Source organism: Strix aluco, chromosome 3 (genome assembly GCF_031877795.1).
Source record: "Strix aluco isolate bStrAlu1 chromosome 3, bStrAlu1.hap1, whole genome shotgun sequence".
Taxonomy (NCBI): domain Eukaryota; kingdom Metazoa; phylum Chordata; class Aves; order Strigiformes; family Strigidae; genus Strix; species Strix aluco.
In genome coordinates, this window is record NC_133933.1 from 54083844 (window position 1) to 54110287 (window position 26444).

The window sequence follows — 26444 nt, forward strand, 5'->3', positions numbered from 1 at the left end:
TGGTGGAGTTATTTCATTCATAGGAAAGTCTTAAAAATTCTTAAAACCTACATGCATTGCACCCCAAGATGTAATCAGCCTCTTTATGTGGCTGAATGACTAGATAGCTATTATATTTTTAAAAGTTGAGCAAGATCCACCTCAGCTCTACCATGCAGTTACTATACTTTCTGAGAAGATAAGAAATATAGGAGGTGTATCTGAATTGGATAGAGCAGGTTCTTGAACTGGACTATGTGATGTCTTAACACAGTAATCCTTGTTCGACTTTGGTTCGCTCTTTCCTCTTGTTCTCAGAAAGTCCATCGTATGTCAAAAAAACATTTCAGTGAAGAGCTGCTGTGTTCCCAGAACGAGAGTCTGTTCTGACAGTGACTGCTGGCTGGGAGTTAGTTTTGCTAAGATAAAACTAGCTGGTTCGAAGTATGATAGAGACCATGCAAGTCTATTGCTGTACCCTGGTACTTTCTTGACTATGGCTGGTACCTTGTGGGCTTTGATTTGTTCATGTAGAACTGCTAAGTCTCAGCTTTTGTGCAAAAATGGTCTCTAGCCTTAGGATGGCACAGCCATTTCCTATACCACTGCACAGGGCAATCCATAATGACACTTCAAATCTTCCCTATTTGTTTATTGTTATGTATTACAGGCACATTTAGCTTTTTTAGAAACAGTAGCCTCTCTGCTATGTCTTTCTTTCCTGGCTGTTTAACACCAATATATTTGCATTGAAGATACAAAAAGCTAAAAATGTTCTTGGGTCTTGTTATATCCTATCTATTTAAAATCAAACAAAGGTGAATAATATCTAAACATAGAGGGAGGAAAGGTACCATTTTGAAAAACATTCCTTGTACTTGAAAAACAGTGTAATAGGAAAGCCTTTTTTTCTTTTAGCAAACGTTCAAGTCTTTAAAGATTCCTGCATTTCTCAAAAAGAACGCTCTAATTTAAAAAAAAAAAAAATTGAATAAAAGACACACTTTCACTTTGATTTATATCCTAAAAGATTACTGTGAAGGTGGATCCTCCTTCAAACACATTTTCATACTGGATAATTTATCAAAAGTTTTATCTTCTAGGGACTTATGTTTTTATCAGATAAATGACTGAAGATCATCTAACTCATGACCGTTAACTTCAGGTTTTTTTTTTTGTCTATAGATATATGCAAAAAACCTGGTGAATGCAGATAGGTGTGCACTCTTCCAGGTTGACCACAAAAATAAGGAGTTGTATTCAGACCTTTTTGATATTGGAGAAGAAAACGATGGAAAGCCTGTTTTCAAGAAGACCAAAGAAATAAGGTAAGAGTAGCTAGCAGAACAATGCAGTTTCATTATAACTACGGATGTGCAGGCATTTTATTACCCAGTCTCTGTGCCTATCTGCAGGTACCCTGACAATACTTGTCATACTGTGATATCATTCCCACCAGGACCCGCCTCCAGAAGGTAGTACTTCTGGGAATGACATTGCAGTGCCATCGAAACAACGTCTCTGAAGCTATAACGTCACTCCTGGAAATGCCGTCTTCCGGAGGCGGTCCTTTTGGAAATCATGTTGGGAAAAAAACAGAGGTGTTCTGAGGTAGGTAAAGGTGCAGGTAAAGGTGCACCTAATCCATAGTCTGCCAGTATGGGACTTTTTTTTCCCAAGAGGGTTCCCAAGAGGAATTGCAATTTGTGCGATTCAAGCACATCCAAAGCAAGGAAATAATAATTTGTACTTCTTACAGATGGATTAGGCATATGTAGAATCGAGTATGGACTGGTCATTGGTGTTGAAGATTTCAAGTCCAATAATTTAGTTTTACTTTCTCTCATGTGAATTTAGAGTATTTTCAAACTTTTAAATAATTATGATTCTGAAGTATGCTTGAAGTGGTGAATATGAAAATGTATATGGGCTTGTAATGAATACCTAGGATTCTCTGCCTAAAACTGATGTGTGTTTGTGTTTCAGGCCAAAACTACATAAATTTTACACATATGCAATTTTAATGCAAGAGGCAAACATAACATTTTTCACTTTGCAAAAATTATGAATCCTTAATAGATACAGATTGAGATTTTCAAAGACACACAGGTTTTAAACCTGTGGCTTTTTAAAAAGAAAGAAATGTGTGACTAAATATCCTGCACTAAAATTTTGTTAAAATACTCAGCATAGATTTTTTTCTCAGAATTTTTTTCATTTCCTCCTTATACTTTTCAAGTTCTAGGCCAATATAAGACGTGATTCATGTTTTCACTTAGACTCCTTTAGACAAACTTACTCCCACTTACTACATTGTGTGAGTGAGAATGGAAGGAGTCAAAATTGGTGCAATTTACATACTGACAAGCAAGGAGGTGGTGTAAATTAAAGAAGGTGGCCTGCTTTAACGTACACTTTAATACTTCTTGATAATTGTTTTTCTTGCTTATATCTTTCTGTTTTTTCTGTATGAAAATTATTGAAACATTGGCTCTGAGTGCAAGGGTGTGAGCCACTTCACTGGTGCTGTGTACTGGAAGAGAAGTACAACTTCAGTAAGAAAGTGACACTGAGTTAGTCATCAGGAAAGAGCCTTAAGTTGGTGTGATCATAACAAGCAGCAGAAGAAACTAACTTAAAATGGGGTGTGCAGTGAAATCCTGTCATCTTTGTCACTAACTTCAGTGGGGGCAGGATACTACCTGGGTACATTTGGATACGTGATTCTTTCTACTTATTTTTTTCCACAAATACTTTTGTGCTTGTACATCATAACTGTTTTATGTCGAAGAATTGAAAATTATTTCCTCGCAAGACAGACTTGTAGATTTTTCTGATTCCACTCCAGAATATATTTGTTGTGTTTAACTTTCTTGTGGTGATTAAGGGATGCAGTTAGTCCCATGACAGTGTTTGCATGTCATGAGATGAAACAAGCTAGTTATTCTGAAGTGTACATGGCAATTGCATATAATGTTTAGCTTTGAAATTTCCACAGGTCTTTTTCCAAAGTTTATTTTACCAAATCCACCTGCCTTCATCCCCCACCCCCACAAATAAACAAGCTCCATATTGCTTATGGTGTGTTTAAAGAAACAATGAATATGTAAAAGTGATGATAAAATCAATAGCTTTTAAAAGTAAATACAAGTCTCAGGTTCTGTACAAATGTCATATTTATCAGGCATAACCCCCAGGGTTATTGAAGACTGAATTTTTGTCACTAAAACTGTCATACTATGAGGTTATATAAAATGTTTTCAGAAGGTGTCTCTTAGTATGTGCTTTTTTATTTTATTATTTACTACTATAGTTGTTGTCTTGTAAAATTTTTCTCCTAAAAGCATCAAAATGACGCTGGTTGGGAACAAATATCCATTACTGTGCCCAAGACAGACTCCACTGGAGAAATGTTTTTCCAGATAGTTCATATTGTGGCTAACACATTTTTATTTTCTGCAGATTTTCTATAGAAAAAGGAATAGCTGGTCAAGTGGCAAGAACAGGAGAAGTCCTTAACATTCCTGATGCCTATGCAGATCCACGCTTTAACAGGTAGGATGTTATTCACAGGAGGCGAAGACAGCTCACCAAACCAGTTGTAAATTTACTTCTTAAATTTCATATTAGGATGCATTCATGAAGCTGTGATTCTCTAGTGAGGAGACAACCTATAGATATCTCTTTAAATGCTTTAGCCATCAGGGATATTTTTAAGATATAAAATAAGAAGTATTATTTTTATCAAATACAAATATAATGGAGAAAAATTTAGTTATTTTTCCTGTTACAGAATTTTGCCCAGTTAGGTAGACTGTTTCTGGTTTTCTTTATTAGCCTTCCTGCAATCTGATTAATTTTGGAGGAGAAAAAAAGTTCACTAACAAATAGCATGCCTAAGTACCTGAATGCATTCTTTAATTTTATAATTTTATAAGATGACTGTACATTTGAGGAACCATTAATTCTTTATCTTGCAAAAGGAGATTAAGGGATTAAAAACTACTTTCTAAATATGACACAGTAGATGGAAATATTTGAGAGCTTTGACAGTGAACTTCTTGCGGGTACTAATTACATATACTTTAAAACTATTTAGTATATTGTACATCAACATTTCTGAGAATCAAGGACTAGATATTAATTAATAATATTAACTCTTTCCTTTTTTTTTTCCCTTTCTCTTTTCTGGCTCTCCAGAGAAGTAGACCTCTACACAGGCTACACAACCAGAAATATCCTGTGCATGCCTATTGTAAGCCGAGGAAGTGTAATAGGTGTTGTGCAGATGGTGAACAAAATAAGTGGAAGTGCCTTCTCTAAAACTGATGAGAACAACTTTAAAATGTTTGCAGTCTTTTGTGCTTTAGCCTTACACTGTGCTAATGTAAGTTTTATTTACAGTTTTGTAAGATGTTGGTTATAATGGGAAGACTTAGAATCCTACTTAAAGATTTTGATGTTCCAGATTATTAAAGTGATTCATAAGTCTGTTTTGTTGAATTAATGAGGAAACAGGAATCAAATTCTTTTCTGAATAATGGTATTTTAAGAAGATGATAGGGATTAATTTGATGCTTTCTGAAATAATTGTACTCTGGATACATCAATTTCATGTAGCTAAACTGAGAGAGCAAACTCTGAAATGTGAATGATATCTGTCTGTCTTCTCTTTTCCATTAAAAACTATGATTCTTATTTACTTTTATAATTTCAGATCACATTTTACAAATTTAACTGGGGGATGGAGATGTTATGTATTCTCTCGATTCCATATGTTTAATATTCAAAGATATCAATTTATACATTTATATGCTGTGCTATATACTCATAATTATCCATGCTTATAGAGTGGATAGCTATTTTTGTTTTCAAACCGTTCATCATCACAAAAATTACTACTCCCATAGGAAGCATAACCAATGTAATGATCATAACTATGTAAGTATAAAAATGCAATAAATGCAATAAAAATGCAATGCAGAAGAAATGTGTTGTATTCATGGGAGATAAGATACAATACAATGCCAGTTAAGCCTGGTGATTTACATTAAGACATTTTACCAACATCATGTTGGTATACTGGGGCAGCAAATTTCACTAACAATTACTTAAACTCATTCCACATGACTCAAGGCAAGTAGAAAGGCCTGCATATAAATGAAACTTGGGACTATGCAATCACTCAATTGTGTGTGAGTTCACTCTTTTTAGATGGTGAATGTTACTATTCAGGGCATGCTGCTCCAGAGGATTATCTTTACTAGTAAAATTGTTGTGTCCTCACTTGTTTACAAACCATGCCGTGTCTGCGATAGCTATCTGAACCTCTCGATAATTAACTGCACTTATTTTTCACAGTTATTGTATAGTAATGTAGGTATAATAAACATCTCATGTACTTTTTATTGTGCATAAGTATCAGTTATTTCTACCAGTTAATAGCTGAATTCATGCAGTGGCACAAAACATGAACTGTGCCCCGTTATCAGTTTTCTTTCTGGTAGCATATTGTAAGGGACTGAGCTCTGTTTCTAACTCATGAACTTTGATTCTTTTTCTTGGGAGAGCTCAGACACAGTGAAAAATCAGCCGAGCCTTAGATGTTTACTTGACTGAGTAGATGCAAACTGATGTAATAGAAAGCTCAGTTTTCAAGAAGTACTGAATTTCATATAATCTGGCACTTTTCTAATGTGGGAAGTTGAGCAGCCAAAATAACTAATGTTTGCAGATGTGTATTTTAAGAGTAAGTGCTTGAATACAAGAAAGAAATGTTTTTTCCTTTATTAAAATTTTACACTAATTACTTCCTTTTTTTCAGATGTACCACAGAATTCGCCATTCAGAGTGTATTTACCGTGTAACGATGGAGAAGCTATCCTACCACAGTGTTTGTACTGCAGAAGAGTGGCAAAACCTCATGCACTGTACACTGCCTCCACATATTTATAAAGAAATTGAACTGTAGGTATTTTTCTTATATAGCGACAGTTGCATCTTGTATCAGTCTGTGAAAAAGATAATTTTTGCTGGTTTTATTTTTTTCCGCTAGATGTAGTGGAGGGGTTTGTAGGAAGCACTTTTATTATTGAACTATCCCAAAATCATAGGTATTTATCTCCAGCTTTCTTATACTTAGTTATATTTAATGACCTGTGAACAAAATTTATCTTATCAAAGATGTAGAATAATACCTACTCAGAATGGTAGCATTTTTCTCAGGCACGGGTAGCTACAGTAGTTGCTTTAAGCATTGGTTTATATCTAAGGATTGTAGAGATGAGCTTGCTTTCTACCAGTCCCAAGTCACCAACAGCTCAGATCCAGATAGGAGGCTGAGCTGGAACATCAGTAGCTAAGACCAGATGCATGATCTCATCCCCTTGTAAATGTTTTAGAATAAAAGATTGACCTAATTCCTGGGATTTTGGGGGTTTGTGTGTGTTTTGGTTTGGGGGGTGTGTGTGTGTGTTTGGGTTTTGGGTTTTTTTTTTGGTATGTGTGTTTTGTGCATCTGCCTGTGTTTCTTGAAGGAGGGGAAAATGGATACAGATCTCAACTTCTGAAGATAATTCAGGGTTATGAATCTCAGGTGCTAGAGTTTAGAGTTGCGGCCTCAATTTGGAGGAGGACTTCCCATCCAGCCTCTCAGGCTTTCTCTGAAGTAATTTGGTTACTTTCAGCTCCCAAGGGTCTGCTGTGTACTGAAGATGTAACTCTATCTGTATTTACCAGTCAGTCTTCATTCAGTGCTAACTCCAGGATTCATTTAATTTTTTTTTTTTTGGTCACTGTTTCTGTCCTAGGACAATAAATTCTAATGTAGTGACCAGGTGCCTAAAATCAAAACTCTGTGATACTGAGTCACAAAATCTAAGTTGTCTTTCTAAACCTAATCTCCAGAGCTCGCTCATTTCTGTCAGGTGCTGAGCATTGTAGCTGTGAGCAAGCAAAGCATGCAAGCATATAGTTAATAGGGGCTGCTTACAGTTAAAGTTCATTACATGCTGAAGTGATTGGCTTGAAAGCCAGAGTATTAGCAGTTTGCAGGATTACACCCTAATTTGCAATACAATTTCTTGTGCTCTGTTAGATGATATTATATAACCCACCTCCTCAGCAAAAATGACTTTTACTTGCAAAGATGACAGGTTTCATTCTAAATTATATTAACATCCTTTAGTTTGAGCAATCTGAATACATTTAACCATTTTCCAAGCAATTCATCTACCTTCAGCTCTCCTGCACCTGCTGTGCTGTTCAGTGGGCCACGTACACACAAGCGTTTAGCTGGGTTCAATGGAAAGTAAATAGAAGACTTGCAGCACAGGAGGTGCAGGGAAAGGCGTTAATTAATAATCGAAGGACAAACAGTTCTGCTGAGTGGGTCCCTACTATGAGGCCTAGATGTCCTAATATCAGGAGAGGGGAGAAGTCTTTAGCTAACAAAACATAAAAAATACAGTATTAAATGTTTTGAAGTTTGGGCTTTATTTCTATTAGCCAGTAAAAGTTGATTTTTTTTCTATATCAAAATTAGAGTGAGTCTCACCAAATTTGTGACAAATTATTGAAAAAAGCCAGTAAGTATATTATTAGAGATGCCATCTTTACAATTCCTGAGAGAAAAGTCTGCAGTATTTTAGGGGTGCTGATAAAGCTCTCATCATCCCTGTAGAACAAAGATTTTTGTACGTTACTTAAGCAATGGATTCTTAAATAAAGATTTATGTTTCTATTAACTAAACAAAACCAAAGGCTACCAAAGGCTAACGTGTGGACTTGATGATTCTGAGTCTTTTTTAACCTAAATGATTCTGTGTGATTCTATGAGCATAGTTCCATTGACCTTAGCAGAAATATATTAACTTACATTGCTGGAAAATGTAGCCTGTAAAGTCAGTTTTCTGTGTATATTCAGAAACAAGTCAATGCTGTTGGATATATATTACCTAGTCATTTTCACTTGCTTTTAGTAAGAATGAAAAAGTGTTTGTCCTTACTAAGATGAAACTTTCTTCTTAGATACCACTTTGATATCAGTCCGTATGAGGATGTCTGGCCTGCCATTTTTGTCTACATGGTTCACCAGTCCTGTGGGACAGCCTGGTATGAAGTATATGATTTATTGCTTTAATTCTGTTCATTTGGCCAAACTGGAAAAAAATTTTAACATTTACTTGGAAGAAGTGAAATCTTCTTTTCATAATGTCAATATGGAGCATCTCAAATTCTTTTATTCAAAACAATTCATGCATTTGGCATTTGACCGAAAGTTTCATTTAAACGGGATTATTTCTTCTGTGTCACTTGCTTTAAAAAACCCAGTTTTCTGTTTTGTTCACAAATTATGTTTTCAAATTGTCTATTAGATGCAGAGTTTCACTGTTTGGCAGGTTGAATGGATAACAATTTAAAGAAACCATGCTTCAAGTTTCAGGGATCAGGGAAGGTTATTCAATTGTGTTGCCGGAACTGGGTAGCTTGACTTATGTTCCAGAACTTTACAGATTAAACTCAGAGCATTGTCAGGTATCTACACTCCTCTGTCCTTGCCAAAATATGAATAACTCTTGTAATCAATGAGTCATCCACAATGAGAATCAATCCTAGCAAGAAGAGTAAATCAAAAAGCATCTTTTTCTCCTCTATTGGTTATTTTTCCCATTCTTATTTCTTGTCTCTGACCAAATTAATTTCTTTCTAGCTTTGAACTTGAAAAGCTATGCCGATTTACTATGTCTGTAAAGAAGAATTATCGCCGTGTGCCCTACCACAACTGGAAGCATGCAGTTACAGTTGCACATTGCATGTATGCCATACTTCAGAACAACCAGGGGCTTTTCACTGATCTAGAGGTAGGTAAGATAATTGTATCAGTTGCTAGACCTGATCAGAGGTATCAGCTGTTGTAGAAGTACATTTTCTATGCTAGAGTTTTGCTGTCAGCTTGGGCAGAATGTATATAAAGGTCCCGGCAGAGGAATGTGTGTGAGTAGAAAGCCTGAGGAAGGAGAATTATTCAGATTGCTAATCCTAGAGTTTCCTTCACGGTTTTCAGGTCTGCCCACTGAAGAAACAGCAGCAGACTGGCTATAAGTCCATGTCCACATTTTGAGGTTCTCCCTGATCACTTACAATCACAGTCTTTATTTTAATTATTTAACTAACTGTCAGATCTATATGAGGGAAGAGAAACACCGTGGGTCTTGAACCCTGTGAGGTCTGGGAGATCCTGAATTGGAGAACAAGGGTAGCAGAGATTGTTGACATATGTGAGTAAAGGAGAAGAGTAGAAAGGATGGAAGGAAAACAGTTGTCCAAATGTGCTAATTCACTGATTAACTTTTATTATAGTACAGTTTTCCTTAGCAGGCAGGTACATATTTTGAAGATAAATGCATAGTGTTTAAAAAAAATCAGAAAAAAAATACTTCAAATAGATCACTAACTGGAAAAGTTATAAAATGGAAGGTTTAGAATGGTTAAATGTTAATATACACTGTGAAGAACTATCACTTGTTTTTTTTTTTTCTGAATTATGGTAGGTACAACTGGGAGTGCTGTCTATTATTAATACTACCTGAAAGTTCTGACTGGGAGAACCTGTTTTCAGTTGTGTATAACTTAGATAAAGCTGGCCATTTGGGCTGTAATTTTCCAAGCCCCATGACTTCCTCAAGTTGATTCATTTGGGGAAATTTCAGCCAAAATTATTTGGCTCTTTTAGGGAAACATGCTAGGAGAAATCAAGTTTTTGTTCATTGCATAAGAGTAGAATAAAATTTGGTGATCTTTCATTTGGAAAGGTCGAGTTTATTCTGCTGTAAAGCAGGGACTGGAAAATTTACACTAAAATAGGAAAGTGGCATTTGCCAGGCATATGCTGAAAGTTGGCAAAGCTATACAAGTCTGAAAAAATCAGTATTACTTTAACAACAAAAATCTGTGGATTGCAGCCTCAGGGAATGTTGAAAGGTCTGATAACATTCAGTACTAAGCAAGTAGTAAGCCCCATCGTTTTGGAGATGCAGAGTAAGAAAGGCAGGGAGAGGAAACAAGGCAGCTGTTAAGAGAGATGGAAACAGTATTTGTTCCCTGCCAAACTCCAGCCAACCTTCACATGTTAGAATTCTTATCCCAGCCTATGTTCCAGCCCTTTCCAGCAGTCTCCTTTCTTGAGACTAGAGAATAATATAGGAAACTGCTGAAGGAAAGTTTGGGGAACTAGGATGGGCTGGTCTCAGGTGAGGGATGATGGCATGAACCTCGATAAACTTAGAGATGGGAAGAGAAGTATGAAACACTATAAAGAGGACTCTGATCTAGAGACAAATAGATCCAGCAGTTGGCAGTGGTCAAAGATTTGAGATCCAAGCAGGGAGAATGGGTACAAGGTCAAGGGCACTGGGATTAAGCATTATATAATCCTGAAGGACTGAGACAAGAATGACTTACTGGGTTGAGGAGACTGGGACAAGTTAGACAAAGAGAACCATCTGGTACAAGGGACAGACTGATAATTGTAAGACTGGGAAAAACACGGGTTGTAAAGGATGCAGCAGGAGAATTAAACTTGTGGGGGAAGGACAGAAGAGCTTATGCCCTCTAGATCTAACATGTAGCACAAAGGATTCTGAGAGTCACTGTTCTTCTGCTGTTGGAGACTTTTTCAAGTCTATTGCTTACATGTCTTGCACCTCCTGATAGTAGTAAAAAGGGATACCAGCTTACTACAGCTGTTACAGCATGACTTCAAGTAATACAGGTGTGTGTTATGTTCCTAAGGGTTCCATGTCTGCTGAGGATCTGTGTGTACATGTGCTGCTGCATCATCTGTTCTATTTGCTCTTTAAAAATGCACTTCACAAGATGCAATACTGAACAGACGTCACTAAAAAGAAAAGTGCAGGATTTAAAATAGAAGTGAAGGTCTCAAAATCAGAAATACAGTTGGGATTGCTACAACCTTAATTCTGCACGTTGTATATTTGTGATAAAATCTTTAGTTACATCGTTTGCTGTTTTCCCACAGAATCATGTGCCTCAGTACAGTATACAGATTTGGAAGTTGCTCACTTAATAGATGGTTAATCAGTAGTCTTTTTCTGCTTCATTTTATAGCCTTATCCTTGTTTACTGAATGCTTATCAGAACCAACTATAAAACAGAGCTGTTAAGTCTATAAAGACATTTTCATGATACTCCAGGCTGACAGTAACTGCTTCACAAATATTAATGAATGTGTTTTCAAAACACACCTTCTGTGTGAGCACCTTTTGCAAGTGTTCATGTGTTTTGTGTGTTGAAAGAGAGATTTCAGGGACTCCATTGCTTTAGGATATTAAGCAGTTGCCTTTTGTCCAATGGTTCTATGGCTCATATTAGTGACTTCCTAGGGAAAGTTTCACCTAGTAGACTTTGTTAGTGTCTTCAAGGAGCATTGCAGAGGCAGGTCTAGCATCAGACTTTGGTGCAGTTGCCTTGACCAGAAGATCATACATCTTATGTATTTCCTCCAATAACTGCACTTTTTATTTTTTTAATAAACATGGTAAGGATTCAGTGGATGACCAGACTTATCTGTTTAAAACTCAGATTTCTTCCTGAAGCAGAATTCCTCCAATAGTTTGTGATTGTGCAACAATGGTTTTTAAATTCATAATTTATAAAAGGTTTGAATTACAATTGGACTGAGAAATTTAATTTGCACATCCTCACTTTTGTGTTTCTTTCAATTTTAAGGCTGTTTCTTCATATGCTTTTTGAAGGCCAGGCAAGCATAGTGCAGCTTTTACAGTATTTTGGGAAGAGAGTGACATCTAGGGGCAGGAAACACATCTTACTTTTCGTGTTTCTCTCTCTCTTTTTTTTTTTTTTTTTAAATAGCGAAAAGGTCTTTTAGTTGCATGCCTGTGTCATGACCTGGATCACAGAGGTTACAGCAACAGCTATCTTCAGAAGTTTGATCACCCCTTAGCTGCTCTCTATTCCACATCAACAATGGAACAGCACCACTTCTCGCAGACTGTGTCCATCCTGCAGGTAGGATTATTGAAATTGTATCTTCTGTGCAGTAGAGTCCAGTGGTGGAAATAGGAGTCACATCATTACCCAGTAGATTTTCTGAAGCATGCTTCATTTAATTTCTGGATTGTAGTGCTCGTTTAGAAGAGTGGAAGATTTATTACAGCAAGCCAGGTTCCACAATTACCAACCCAAGCATTCAGTAATAGTGCAAAACATAGCTTTCCCAAAATCTTGGTGTTATAAAAAATATTGTGTATTTGAAGGTCTTTGCTTATGGCCTTCCTTTGGAGCTTTTAGCCTCTGGGTCAATGAGTGTTTTTCCTGTGACCATATGGAATATGGAATGAAAAATCAGTTTCTCACTTACTTAGATATTTCCAGTGTAATGTGCTTCAACAAAGTCTTCAACCATTCTGGAATTCTGAAAAAAACCTCAGGTACTGGCAAAAGTTTGCATGAGAATCTCGAAAACCTGCTGTAATAAATTCTGTGAACATTAAATGTGTGGCATGAAGAAGGAAATGTTAATTTTGCACGCATGAAAAGTTTAAACTTATTATGTTATCATGTGCTTTTTTGTTATTCAGCAATTTGAAATAAAAAACCTAAATAAGGTAATATTCTGTGAAAGAGAGTTCCTAATGTGAGATAATGTGTCTGTATGTTTAATGAATAGAAAAGTACAAGCAAACATGCAGACACATTTTGGGAAATCCAGGTGTGCTACTAACACACAGATATTTTCTCATCAGGGAAAATTTTTTTCATGCTCAATTAGAGGAGTGAGAACTCTCACCTATGAAACCACTGCCAGTCCATAACATACTTGTGCTCACTGATTTTAGTTTATCATGCACATGCTCAATGCACAGCCTTACCATGCTACTGTGCCACTAATTCATTGTTAACTTTTCTTTCTTTCTGGTCTTTCAGGGGGAAGATATTTATTTTCTTAAATACCTAATCACCTTTTAGGAAAAATACATATTCTGTATTGTATTCAGAAGCACATCATGTGATTATGGTTTTAGGTATCCTATACATTTCATCAGGGAATGGAAGCTTTATCTCTGAATGCTCCTCCATGTGTAATTGAGGAGTGTGTAATTGAATCCTTCAGTGGTGGTATGGCATTAGAGTTTTAGTATTTAGTCTTGATGTGAGTTTGTGCACAGTGAGAAAGTTCCTCAGTCATTAACTGTCCCACTATGGCTACGTGAAGCAGACTTAAGTCATTCTTCAAAAACCATTTTACATTTTTCCTGCAGAAATGTAATCGGTGAAAGTCCCATTTGCCAAGAAGGCAGGGGAACCCTGTTGCTTCCCTTCTACCTCCTAGCCTTGGCTGTCAGTGTGAGTGAAGAGGGGGAGATAGCTGGTCAGGGGTGTAGAGTGGATTCAGACACTGGCTACCCAAACGCCTGCGGGTGGTGATTAGCAGCAAAGGCAGATTAGAACAGCCTTTTGGACTTGCTGGTTTTCATTTGAATCAAAAAGCCTTACTGAATTCCTGGACTGTTACAAAAAAAGGCCAACCAACTCACCAAACCCTTTAGGGTTTACCTCAATAAGTTTTAATTTTATGTTAGTAAACCGTAGTACTTTTCAGTGTTTGCAACTTTATAGCTGCTTTGCTCATCCACCTGCAGTTCTAGTGTACACCATACTTACAAATACAGAGGATTCTATTCACTAGCTTTAGGTCAGCAGGGAAAGAATAAAATCTTAGCAGCTGTACTTTGTTATGTACCACTCAAAAGCCTAAGTGACATGCTCAGAAATGGCAGCTTCTGTCAGTGCTTAACAGAATCTTTTCTAGTAGTATGAACAGAAGCTGTCACAGTGGTCTTTCTGATAGTGCAGCTTCTAAAGCCTAAACAATAGAATCTAGAATAATTTTAATATTAGGACAAATAGCCTGCTCTCATGCATTAGGCAGCAAGATTGGGAGGGATCCCCAAAACTCTAAATCATGAAAACTGGTAGTAGTCATTTCCTGCTCCCAAAGTGTTGATGATGGGTTAAAATGTTCTGAACTTTTTTTTTTTTAAACATCATGTTCTGTGATTTAGGAGTCTGTCAAAGGAGCATTGAGACATAGACAGATTGTATTTTCTATTCATTATTCACAATAAGTCTACTTGTCCAAGTAAAAATGTTAGAAAATGGTGTTTACGTTCCGGATGGTGAGAGAAACCAATCGTATTTGTACCACGGAGGATCTATTTTGAACAAATTATGTAAATGCTTGACAAAAGTCAGGGAAACTTTTTATGAGCTTCAGCCCAAATGCCAATTAAATGTCAAAACACATCTGCATTTGATATATTTTAATAATATTTTCTATTTGTGAATGTGCACACCTTGACATGGCTGGCTCATTCTTTCTTATTTTCATCTGATCCCTCTCCACAGCTGGAAGACTTCTGACAGGTTGTTTTCCAAATCTTAGACATAGTGAATCATGTTGACTTTTCAGAATGTGATACAGCTTCATGAGTGATCACAGTATATGGATATTGTCAGTTAAATGAGCAATAATACATAGTGGAAATTGAAAAGAGATAACAGTGGCATGTTGCCAGAACCTCCATAGTGAAAACCACTGTCTTTAGCTCATGAGTCAGTCAACTCATGGTTGAACAAAGCAGCTTTTCCCCTAAATGTTCATATACATTAAAACACTGTAATTAACTTTATTTCTATAGAGAAAATTGCATGAGTAAATGCAGCAATTTCAGGCACATTTCATTTGGAACACTATGAAAACAAAATTATTTTGGTACTTTAACTTGGATATGTCCTTGTCCATATCATGTGTTTTGCAAAATTGTACTTCAGAGTGAATCAGACACTCAGTTTACTGACTTGGCGATGTAGTACTCTGGATCAGGATTGAATCACAAGTTCCCAAGCTAATACTGTCTGGCAGTGCTGTGTCTATAGTGTTTATAAATCAGAGAAGAAAAAGCTACCATTTTTCTCTATTAATACCTTTAGGCTTCAGAAGGAACAGTCCCAAAACCAAATCAGTGGCTTAGTCATAGGTTTCTTGACAGTATTTAAAAGGAAAGATAAAAATGGGAATTTCAGACTGTCAGCATTTGAATTTGCAACAGAAATTGTCATTGGTCTGTAAACCATTGTAATCTGTCTTGTGAAGTAAAGACTGAAGTCATCTCAGAATTAGAGCTTGTGCTTTTTATTGGTTTTTTACTTTTTCATAGCTGGAAGGGCACAATGTCTTCTCCAATCTGAGTTCCAGTGAATATGAGCAAGTACTTGAGATCATCCGGAAAGCCATCATTGCCACAGACCTCGCCCTGTATTTTGGAAATAGAAAACAGCTTGAAGAGCTGCATCAGACAGGAGCATTAAACCTTAAGAACCAAGCACACAGGTAAAGCAGCAAGCCAGTATTAGTTCACTATGGCATTAGTCATAGAAAGAAAAACCTTATTTTTTGAAAAGCATTTCTGTGTACACAGTAATTATCTTCTATATTAGATTTCTAAGACCAGCTGTATGTAAAACTCCAAGTATGTAACAGGAGTTTCCAGTATTTTATATTTGCATGCCACTGCCTTTGGTTGTCATCTGCACAGTTCAGTGAGAGATCACCTGCAGAGGAAACTTAGTGCACAGTCAGTTAGGTGGTGGGGGAAAAAAGGAATAGTGCAATAATTACTTAGTTTTATTTTTATCTCAGTATTTTTATTATTCTGTCAACATGCTTCTTTTGGAAAGAATTCTGGTCAGATCTCAACCTTTGTGAATTAAGAGAGCTCTAAGTTTTAAAAATATACAAGTGCATATATTCATATTCATAAATACATGACTCTGTCTAACCAAAACATAATGCAGCCTGGATTAGAGATGTGTCTAGTAACAGGCTTCATTGAAGTGCTCATGCAGCCCTTCAGAGGTTCTTTAATGGAAGGTGGATCCTGTCATTAGTCTAATGCAGGGAAAAATTAGAGAGGTGATACGGGAAAATACTGAGTCATGATTCTGATTTATTTTCAAAAGGGACTTTGGTACTTGGGTCTTCTTTCTGAGGAGTTTTACAGGTTTTTGTCAGTAGTTTTGAATAAATTATTACAGCACTGTAGGAAGGACAGTTTTTAAAAACTTATTTCCCAGTATGGAACTGAAGCTTATCAGACCTGAATAAAGCTCAACATCTTAAAAAGACAAAGATATTCTAGCTCCTGATAGTCTCAGAATGAAATTTACCAGAAACCTTGAATGTAGGGTTTATAAAATTTAGATAGGATCACAACTATTTAGTTTGTGGTTGAATATTCTATTGCGTTTATGTTTTGTTTTCTTACCTGCCCTGAGAGCATTTTCAGTGTAAAGCCACATGTCTGAAGATATGACATCAGTTTGTAATGTGGCTAAAGAATCCAAGACTTCTAGTTGGTATCTGTACATACAAAGGAATGCCAAATTTGGCCCTTACGTGGCTGATGAATCCTCTTTCTTAACTCGGGGGAATTGCACTTTGCCATTTATCTATTGATTATATTGTCCATTTTTGTATTTTCCCTGATGTTTTTGTCTTCTGGCACAGTTTTAATGACTGCATCACACTGGCATGCAAGTTAGAAAGTTGTGTGCTTTTTTCATGTAACAGGCATTATTAACAAATGTGCAGGTGTCCTTAAGTGTCACCTTCTCCATTGGGTGGAAAACACATGATTTCATTAATTTGCCTGTTTTCTTTCTAAAACTTAGATTCATAAACCATACATTTGAGTAGTAGATGAGTGCTATAAAGGTATTTAAATAAGATTTTTTTTGTGTGTGCCTTATTCTAATAAAGATTATAATCCTCCTGTTCAGTTATTATGTGACCAGGCTTGTTAGTGTGCAGGACAGTTACGTGTAGGATTCTTGTTCTGTCAGCGTTAGAATTCATTCCAACAAAGCAATGACAGACTACCTTGAGAAAGATTCAAAAGTAGTTTTTCCTCTTTTTGGAGCATGTGTTCCTCTCTCTTTGAAGAACAGAAATACAGCCACAGGATATGCCATCTTTCTTTTTATAGACTGTACTGTATTTTCAGAAAATTAAGGAGGGGCACATAAGTGTTTTAACATGCAGGCATTCTTGTGTAGTTTTCTATGAATGTGACTGTACAGAGAATACTTAGTGAACTCTGGTTGCAGTCAGTGCTACCAGGGGAATACTACAGGGAATATAATACACAATTTGTGTGATGCCTTACCAATGAATCGTAAACAAGTAAGGAAGAAACAAGCAAGGTGGGAGAAATTTTGTAGTATATTTACTGCTGATTGAGCCGAGGAAGGGCAGATAAAAACTTTGTAGTGCGATCATTAATTCTACAATTTAATGTAATTTTATTTTAGAGATAGAGTGATTGGTCTGATGATGACAGCTTGTGATTTGTGTTCTGTAACAAAGTTGTGGCCAGTTACCAGACTGACAGCTAATGATATATATGCGGAGTTCTGGGCTGAGGTATGTGCATTTCTTTTGTTTACTCTCTTTTCTTTATAAATGTAAGTATCCAGGAAGGAAAAAACAACCATAAGTATTTTTCAATCGATATCTTAACATGCTTGTTTTAAAGACTGTTCATTGGTGCATGCATGTGTTTTGTTGTTTAATCCAAAGCTATTTAAAGACCTAAGTTAGTTTCCTTATTTTCAGGCAGTGTTTTTTCTCTCTGTTAAAGATGAATTTAGAAAGTATGTCCTAACATAAAGTGACCAAGCAACAGAATACAGAATAAAATCTGTAAGTTTTGTGAAGGTTGTATTTGTATTCTAGAAAACCAAAATATGAAACCAGCTTCCAGGTCAGCTGCCTTGAAACACACTTATAAAGCTGTAGTATGAGTCCAGGAAATGCTAAAGCAAATATGACAAACCTTAAAATTGTTCTGATCCATCCCATATTTGAATCTTCTTTGTGAGCCAACTCAACAACTAGGTCTCAGAGAGAGATGATTTTTAACTGAAAGTTACTCCACAGATAAGGTGTACTGAGAATTGAAACAAGGCATTGAGCCAGGCTAATGTAATCACGTCCATAAATAAAGATGCAATCTCTCATGTGTCTTATGCTGAGTAAATGTTCTAACGGTTTAATTCTTAAAGTGCAAGTGACTACTTGAGGGATAAGGAATAAATTCTGAAGGTGCTGCGTAGAGTTGAATTATGCAGTTTTAGAAGATATGCTGTATTTTCAGAACTGCTGTTACACATGTGTATCATAAAGTGTTGTTCTTTTCTGTTATGTGCCCCGTGGGAGTCTGCAGAATTCAGTGGGCTTATTTCTGTTTTACACAGGTGTAAAATGGAAATCAGGCCCACAGAGTTGATGTAGCATGCATATAGTGTGGAGATTGTTGTCCTGCCTGTTGCATGTTCATTATGAAATTCAAGATGTGCATGACTTGTGGGTGTTCTTTATATTTACATGTTCTCATTCTCTTAATTATGAACAGCTCAGACTGCAATAAAATATTTGAAAAATGCAGTGTATAAGGTCAAAGATCTAGTTCAGTACTCACTTTCTAAAATGTCAGCACTGGAAAGTGTTCTTATGAGTGACATAATGGAGGTATAGTGTTGATGTGCCTCACTGATTATATACTCCTTTGCTTACAAGCAAAGAGACTTTTTAATGCAAATCTTGTGAACTCCGTGGAGAAGGAAGGATCAAACTGATTTTTCCAACTCAAAAATAGTGAAGATGGAATTATGGACATAATTGAGCCTGCCCAGACTTTAACCTGTTTTGTAATCCAAGAATGAGTTAATAAAGGTAGATCTTGTTATATTGCTACTTCATGGAGCAGAACTAAATTAGAAGTTATTGCCAGAAATTGAATTCTGTAACTGGTGTTTTACTGAATCCTCATTAAGAAGAGGTCAATTGATACATGGCAGAAATTGGGTATGTTGTGATCCAGTCAGGATGGCTGACAAATCCAGACACAGGTCTAAACCCTTCTAGAAATTGGAAAACTGGAGGCAGATATAGAGAAAATCCTGAGAAAGCTAAACCAATAGAAATTTTAGATTGTGTTTCACTGAACAAACTGATACTTAATTGGGAAAAAATGTTAACTCTTGAATGGTTGTGTTACAGTTCTAAAGGTAGGATAGAATGTTGCTTCTAATTAGTACTTGAGTTCATATCTTAATAAGTTGAATGATTTAATCAGAACATTTTTATAGTATTTCTTCTTTGTGTAATCATTAACTAAAACAATAACTGCAGAAGAGGTTGCAGCAATTTTGTGGTATGCCACACTGATTGTTTTTCATTGAAGGAAGCCCAATATAGCTAATGTTTTCAGCTAAGATTTACCTTGATATCACTTCAGCATGAAGCTCTCCCACAGTGCTACAACTCAAGCAAATTAATACATTTGCTGATCAATTATATAGGATTACAAGACTGTATAAGATTTGTCTGCTGTGATTTTTTTGGGGGGGAGATATGAGACACTAGGTAGTTGTTAAACCCTTTCTGCAGTATTTTTAAGAGACTTATTATAAGCCACTTATAGCCATACTGCAAGTATGATATAAACTCCTTTGCTTAAAATTTCAACTTTACCTATCTGATCATGATCACAACTATGAGGATAAAAGCAGCATTTTTTACAACAGTGTATCATATGTGTTCACACATACTTGAACGCAAGAAACCACTTGTGTTTCTAGTGCATGCATTCCATCTAGACGTAATACTGATCAACCAGTGGCACAGGTTGCCCAGAGAAGTTGTGGAGTCTTGATCACTGGAGATATTCAAAACCTGACTGGACCACCTGGATCACCTGTTCTAGCTGATCCTGCTGGCATAGGTGTGTGGGATGGATTGAATTGTGCCAAGAGGTCCCTTCCAACCCAAACCATTCTGTGACTCTCTTATCTTTTTCTTTCAAGGTGAAATGGTGAACATAAATCTGAGCTTTGTTCAGTTTTGGCATAATCAGTCAGAGGCTGGACAGCTTCCTCAAAGCTCTGACTTTGAATGTCTCTCAAGCGCTTGATGTTATGTTAATCGAAATGCTTAAAATCATATGATACTAAATGATTTAGCGTTGAGGTTCTTATCACTGAGACTATGGTAGCTGCAGACAGTCCTGGATCAATCAATTGTAGTAGTTGAAGCAAATGGAAAAAAATTAAATATTATTTACTGGGGGCACATAAAACCAAAATTTGCTTACAGTTCCTAAATAACAATCCACTGAATTTCTCTGCTTGGAATTATTACAGGCATCTTTTTTTTTTTATTAGCTGAGGAAAGAGGCCTTTCCTTTTGTTTCTTTCATCAGTAAAATGTCTAAAAGAGACTAGATTTGATGATTCTAGCCTCTCTAACTACTTGGAGAAAGAAATATGTGATATGAGAGAATATTACAGACACCGATTCAAAAGTAGCTTCCTGGTTACATCTCTTTTTTGTTAATTGACCAGGATCCATAGTTAATAGGTGATGAGGCCACATATGCAAGAGGGAATTGACTTCCAGAAGCCTCCATCCACTCAGTTAGTTGCAAGGCAGTCAAGCAAAAAGATGCTCTGCTCAGACCAGAATCAATTTGTTTTATTGCAAACTTCTCCTTGAGTAAAAGTTCCAAAATCCTCCTTTGAAAGGGCATGTTGGCACTTGAAATGTAGCTTGATAAAATCTTATGAGAAAGGTATAATAAATTGTCTTCTGGAGATGCCTTCACTAACTGTAGCAGAAAAATAGAACGCAGATTTAGGGAACGTCCCAAGCTTTCAGATAGCTAAACCTCTGTGAGCTGAATCTCACATTAAGGGACACAAATAAGCAAATATTCTATAAGCATATTCCTGCATAAACTTTCTCCCTAACTAAGATGTATTGGGTCGGGCTGGGATGGAGTTAACTTTCCCCATAGCAGCCCCTCATAGTGCCGACACTGGCTCTATTGGACATGGGGGAAGCTTCAACCCTGTAGGCTCCCGCTACCAAAACCTCACCACGCAAACCAATGCTACAGCTGTAGTTGCCTTTATAACCTTAAGATTAAACATCCGTGGTGGTTTGCAATGCAGTTGAGACATAAGACTATTGGAAGACTTCAATTTGTTACAGAAAGTAGCCAGCTACTTATGGGTTTTTGAGAAGTAATTTTGCTCAGGCCCAGTATAGTGCTCAGAAACATGTTTTGGCTGCTCTTCTGGTAGTGTGTGGAATATAAGGAGACAGTTTTCTCTTGTACATTACATATATCTGGTCTTTGGATATCCTGCATCATTCCCAGCATTCCTCTTATGAATGCAGAGGAATAACGTACTTAAAGAAGGCTGTTTGACAGGCAGCTTCTTCAAAGCAGCATGGTCATAAAGATTGGATTGTTGACAAAGAGGGCACATTGTAAATTCAGCTTTTCCTTGGATGGGTGAGTTGTATTCTACTGGTCATTTTATTATAGTGCTTTAAATGGGTAATGTTTTGAAAGATGAGACTAACTATGAATAGAACAGAATAGAATGAACTGCTTTCTTTGGTTTTATTCTTCCAGTTGCTTTTCATTATGGAGATGCCCTCGGAAACAAGGAAAATGTGTGTACATTGATTCAAAAACTTCATTTCCAGCATCTGCTGTTTACATTATCATTTAGGTGAATGTACAAAATGAGCCCCTCCTTACGCAGTTTTGTGAGTTTGCCTTAGAGAGGCACTATACATTATTTTAACTTCTGGATTTTTAGACTGACATACAATAGAAGATGGAAATTAATTCAGATCTCAGTAGTCTTGATTTTTGTTTTCCTAATCTCTCCTCTACCTTTCTCCAGGGTGATGAAATGAAGAAAACGGGTATTCAACCTATTCCTATGATGGACAGAGACAAGAAAGATGAAGTCCCTCAGGGTCAGGTATGAACTCAATCAGTAAAATGATACATGTTTATAGTGTTAATAAAACATGTATGGAAAAAAACATTTTACATATTAGTGAATGTTGCATTTGACATTAGGGTATGTGGGCTGTTGAATTTTATGTTCTGCATGCAAAACAGGGTTAACTTTTTTAAGTAGCAGTGGGAAACTTGTTTTCAAATGTTTTCTTAAATGACAGTGTGCTCTTTGCTGTTGTTACTTGTTCCATTCTTTGTACTTGTAACTCTAGCTAAAACCACAATCACCTATGATTTCGAGAGGTGTCAATAACATGTTTTCAACTTAGTCAGTGGTTGCTTCAGCCCTTAGCTAAAAGGTTTTGCTGTTTTATCCTGAATGCAAGATGAACTTCGTCACCTGTTCCTGGTTAAAATATTCAGATTAAGATTTCAAAATATTTGTGATTTTATACCAATACTTCTTCATTAGGTTTTTGGATAACTACAAACACTGCTTTCTGTCATTCCTAAAATTAAAAAAAAAAAAAAAAAAAAAGTGAAGAGTTTCTTAAGGATAAGCAGTAAAGAGTGTATTTCCAAGAGCCTCAGTATTCTGTGTTTCATAGTCTTTGGGTACTGATTTTCCTGTGCACAAATGTGCAGAAATGACTGATTTTTTTTTTATGCTTTCCCTTGGGAAAATTAGTATTTTGTAAACATAAATTTGAGGGGAAAAAAAGGTCTTTGAACTAACTTTTTTGGGTAAATGAAAAAGGTAACTTGTCCTTTGATTATCTGAGCAGAGCAAAATAAATTTAAGTTGTCCATTGTCCATACATATACATATGTATGTATAAGGGTTTTTTTTATTTCAGTGGTATCTGATGCTTTAATTGTCAGTAGTTAACACTCACAAAGCATTTCATGAACTCTGAAATGAACAATAATTAAAATAATTTAGAAATGACAAAGTGTCACAAAATGACTATAGATTAATTACTTGGTAAGCAAGACTATGGAAATTTCTATATTCTGACACTTTACTCCATATGCTTTATCATATTTTAGCATGAAAACTATTACCCTTATTATAGTAGGGATTAGCAGTTAATTTACTGAATCTGTATGTTTAGTATAAACCTAAAAAAAGCAGAAACGTTTTTCTGCATTTGATTTATTTTCCCCCACACTATATTAGTTATCTTTGGACATCTTGAAAAGTACAGGGTATTATGGTATGTAGTCATCTTGGCATTTGTGAAAAAAATGTTAATGAGGTGAAAGCACAGATCTAAAAAATAAGCTTTTTTTTTTTCCTCTTTAAAACACAGTCACAATTGTTCCAGGTACTGTCTTCATCAAGTTCTTTTTTACTTTGTGCTCTATTTCATGCTTCTTAATAGTTTAACAGTAAAATATTAAGCAAAATCAGATGTTAAAAGCCAACTTCAGTAGTATAGTTGTAGCTGCTCTATCTTACAACAGTGTTACAGCAAAACGTGAGATTTAGGACATATATAATCCTGTGAAAGTAATCATTCCTATATTTATGTAGACACTGAAGAATTTAATAAAGCATTATCATCCAATTGCTTGGTCCCTAACAAAAAGCATTAATGAGTATTTTTATGTGGATTTTAATTAAAGAATTAATACCTTGTTTAAATGACGATGTTTAGGAAATGAGGATTTGTATAAACATGTAATCTCTGACAAAACCGACTTCCGCCTCAAGTACTCATCTTTGATGAGAACAGCTTGTACTTAGCTCTTCCTCTCACTTGGATGGCTGGATCAGTTGGTCTCTGTTGTGCTTTACACCCTTTGCAGCACAACTCATGTATGGTCTCTGAGTCTGGTGTCTTCTTACTGTGGAGCCTGCACTGAGGGTTTGTTCCTAACTCAGCAAGGATCCCACCACCTTCTTTTCTGCTCCTGCTTTTGGAACCTGTGAAGAAAATAGCAATGCCAAAACTATGCAGTGACCTGAAAGTCCTTTTAATAAGCAAGTCAAGCCAGCCTGAGTAATGAAAGGAGAGAGAAGGAACAGTTCATGTGCTTCAGCCATTCAAAGCTTATCCCAGAAATACAGTTTTCAAGTTGAAAATAAAAAATTTACTCTTACGCACCAAGGATTAAAATGTTAAGGGAGATTTCTTACTTCAGTCAAAACGTTAAAGATCCATCTCTTAAAGCTAGCAGTATGTTTAGGATGCACAGTTAAAGAGCCAGGAACAATTTATTTCCAAAACAAAAGATATTTGCCAGTTCCTCTTGCTTATGCATCTTTAAGATATATATACACTGCGTTTCCTGCAGTGACTTCAATAGTTTGCTCGTACCCAAGTCAACTCTAGGATTTCTGTCTAGCCACAGCAACATAAAAATAAATCTGGAATCATTGATTTGGATAATCCAGACCTTTTACAAAAGGGATTTGTGTGAGTTTGCTCTCAGTCAGAAATGGAAACTCTCTCAAAGGAATGTTTTTAATTAGCTGGCTTTATTCAAAACTTAAATCCATTGAGCCTTCTAGGGTTTTTCCTCCTTGATTGATGTGCATTTCAACTTAAAAGTTTTCAGGACCTTAAAAGACACATTTTATTCTGAATACTGGGGTTCCAAAGAGAAGGTTGTTCAGAATATATTGCAGATGAACTTAGTTTGGTTGAAATCTGTTATGTTTTGCAGTGACAACACACTTCTCATTGAGCCAGAGGGTCTACAGTGTGACTGTAGGTCCCATTTTAATTTTTGATAACTATGGAGTAATATTCTGTTTTTCAGTGAAATAAAATAGTCCCCATTAAAAATAAACAAACAAGAAAAAGAGCCAACAAGAAAAAACACATAGGAAGAAAACAGTGCACTATGCAAAATAGCAATCTTTTTATTGATGGCAGACATCACACCTGTGTGCAGTCTTGCCTTCTCACTAGCTGCAGTTTCTTTCTATTGGTTACATCATGATTACTTCAACTCAGACTGTTGGGTTCTCAGGTCAGAAAATGTATCTCTTTTTTTTTTTTTTTTTTTTTTTTTTTTTTTTTTTTATAGTACAGAATGAATTTGTGGAATGGAATAGATTTCCTCCCCAGCAGTATTGGAGGAATCTTTGTATTGAGGGAGGTGAGGGCAAGAGTTGCTCTTCAATTTCTGAATAAGGGCCAATGTTTAGGCTGCTAAAAAGAGACTTGTTATCAAATGCTTTGGTCACAGTACAATACATGGTATTTCACTAAAAGGCATTTAAAAACTCTGCCCAGAGAAAGGGATCACAGTGTGCTACTGTAACTATCATGAGAGTCTGGGATAAATGAGTGATGTTATAATGGATCTGAATTTAACCTGTCATCCTTGCTAATATTTAAATAGCATTTTCTAAAAATTTCCTTGTGTCATGACAATTGAGCTGTGACATGGTAGCTGTCATAAGCCCCTAAGCCTGCATGAATCAGATATCATTAAAGAGGTACTCATTTGATGTTCTCAAAATAGATTTATAATGGTAAAAATGTATCACTGGACCACATACAAGAAAACAAATTGCAAACCAGTTACTGATCACAGTGCACACCTTTTAGAAACTTTCCAAAGGTGCAAAGCCCCTAGCATCTCAAATAAATTGAGCTATGGAATAAATACTCTGGAGGACATCAGAACAATCCAGAATCTAACCATATTTTGGCAACGCTGCACAACTTCATTTTTTTTTTTTTTTTAAATATCATCACAAGAATAATATTTGCAGAAATGGCTCTGCCATCAGCACCTATTTCCTGCCACTGCTGACACAAAAAGCCAGACAGATCCTGAACGAATCAATTGGATAATAAAAGCAGTCATATTAGTCATAAAAGAGAGGCATGTAAGCAACTTGTAATTGCCAGAGACTTCACTGTTAGTGCTTCATTTTAAAGCTTTTGAATATTAAGAGGAGATGCAGAAGTATGAAGTACTAATGTAAATGGTAATTAGGTAAGTAGTCAACAGCTTTGAGCTAGTTGGCTGTTAACTTTCAGTGTTGTAGTTTGGCAAATTTTAACTATTCTTTTTCATTGTTGTTTTTCACAGATTGGGTTCTACAATGCTGTAGCCATCCCATGTTACACCACACTTGCACAGATCTTTCCTCCAACTGGGCCACTACTCCGAGCATGCAGGTGAGTAAATATGCAAGTTTTTGCATAGCATGTAGCTTGGTTAAAGAAAAAGCAAACATGCTTTGCAAGTTTGTCTGGAAATATAGACTTTTAATTTTAGAATTTACATGCAGATAAACAGGGATACACATCTCGCATTAATCTATGCAGAAACCCAGAGGCAATAACTACTGTCTGGGACTATCCAATGCAGATCTGCAGACACAGCTGATTAAAATGTGTTTGATGCTAAAAGCATTTGGAGAGAAATGGGTTCAGTGCTTATGTATACCTATCTAGGCTGGTTCAGTACAATTTCACTGTGTCCTTTTTACTTCAGCGTGGTTCTCACAACTAAGATTGGCTAGAATTCAGTTTCATTAAAAAAAATGTGGTTTTGGCATGTAGTTTCATTTCA

The 26444-nt window shown here is 36.2% G+C and overlaps 1 protein-coding gene across 3 annotated transcripts in view; it reads left to right on the forward strand.

The window, feature by feature from the left end:
• PDE10A (phosphodiesterase 10A) overlaps positions 1 to 26444 on the forward strand; it is a 382004-nt gene that overhangs the window by 349821 nt on the left and 5739 nt on the right. For all 3 annotated transcript variants that reach the window (XM_074818613.1, XM_074818611.1, XM_074818612.1), the window contains exons 11-21: positions 1165 to 1307; positions 3442 to 3534; positions 4180 to 4366; positions 5804 to 5946; positions 8008 to 8091; positions 8690 to 8840; positions 11872 to 12027; positions 15240 to 15412; positions 17392 to 17503; positions 21841 to 21921; positions 25959 to 26047. In XM_074818613.1, coding sequence (XP_074674714.1) covers positions 1165 to 1307; positions 3442 to 3534; positions 4180 to 4366; positions 5804 to 5946; positions 8008 to 8091; positions 8690 to 8840; positions 11872 to 12027; positions 15240 to 15412; positions 17392 to 17503; positions 21841 to 21921; positions 25959 to 26047 — 1412 coding nt within the window. The remainder of the gene's footprint in view (positions 1 to 1164; positions 1308 to 3441; positions 3535 to 4179; positions 4367 to 5803; positions 5947 to 8007; positions 8092 to 8689; positions 8841 to 11871; positions 12028 to 15239; positions 15413 to 17391; positions 17504 to 21840; positions 21922 to 25958; positions 26048 to 26444) is intronic.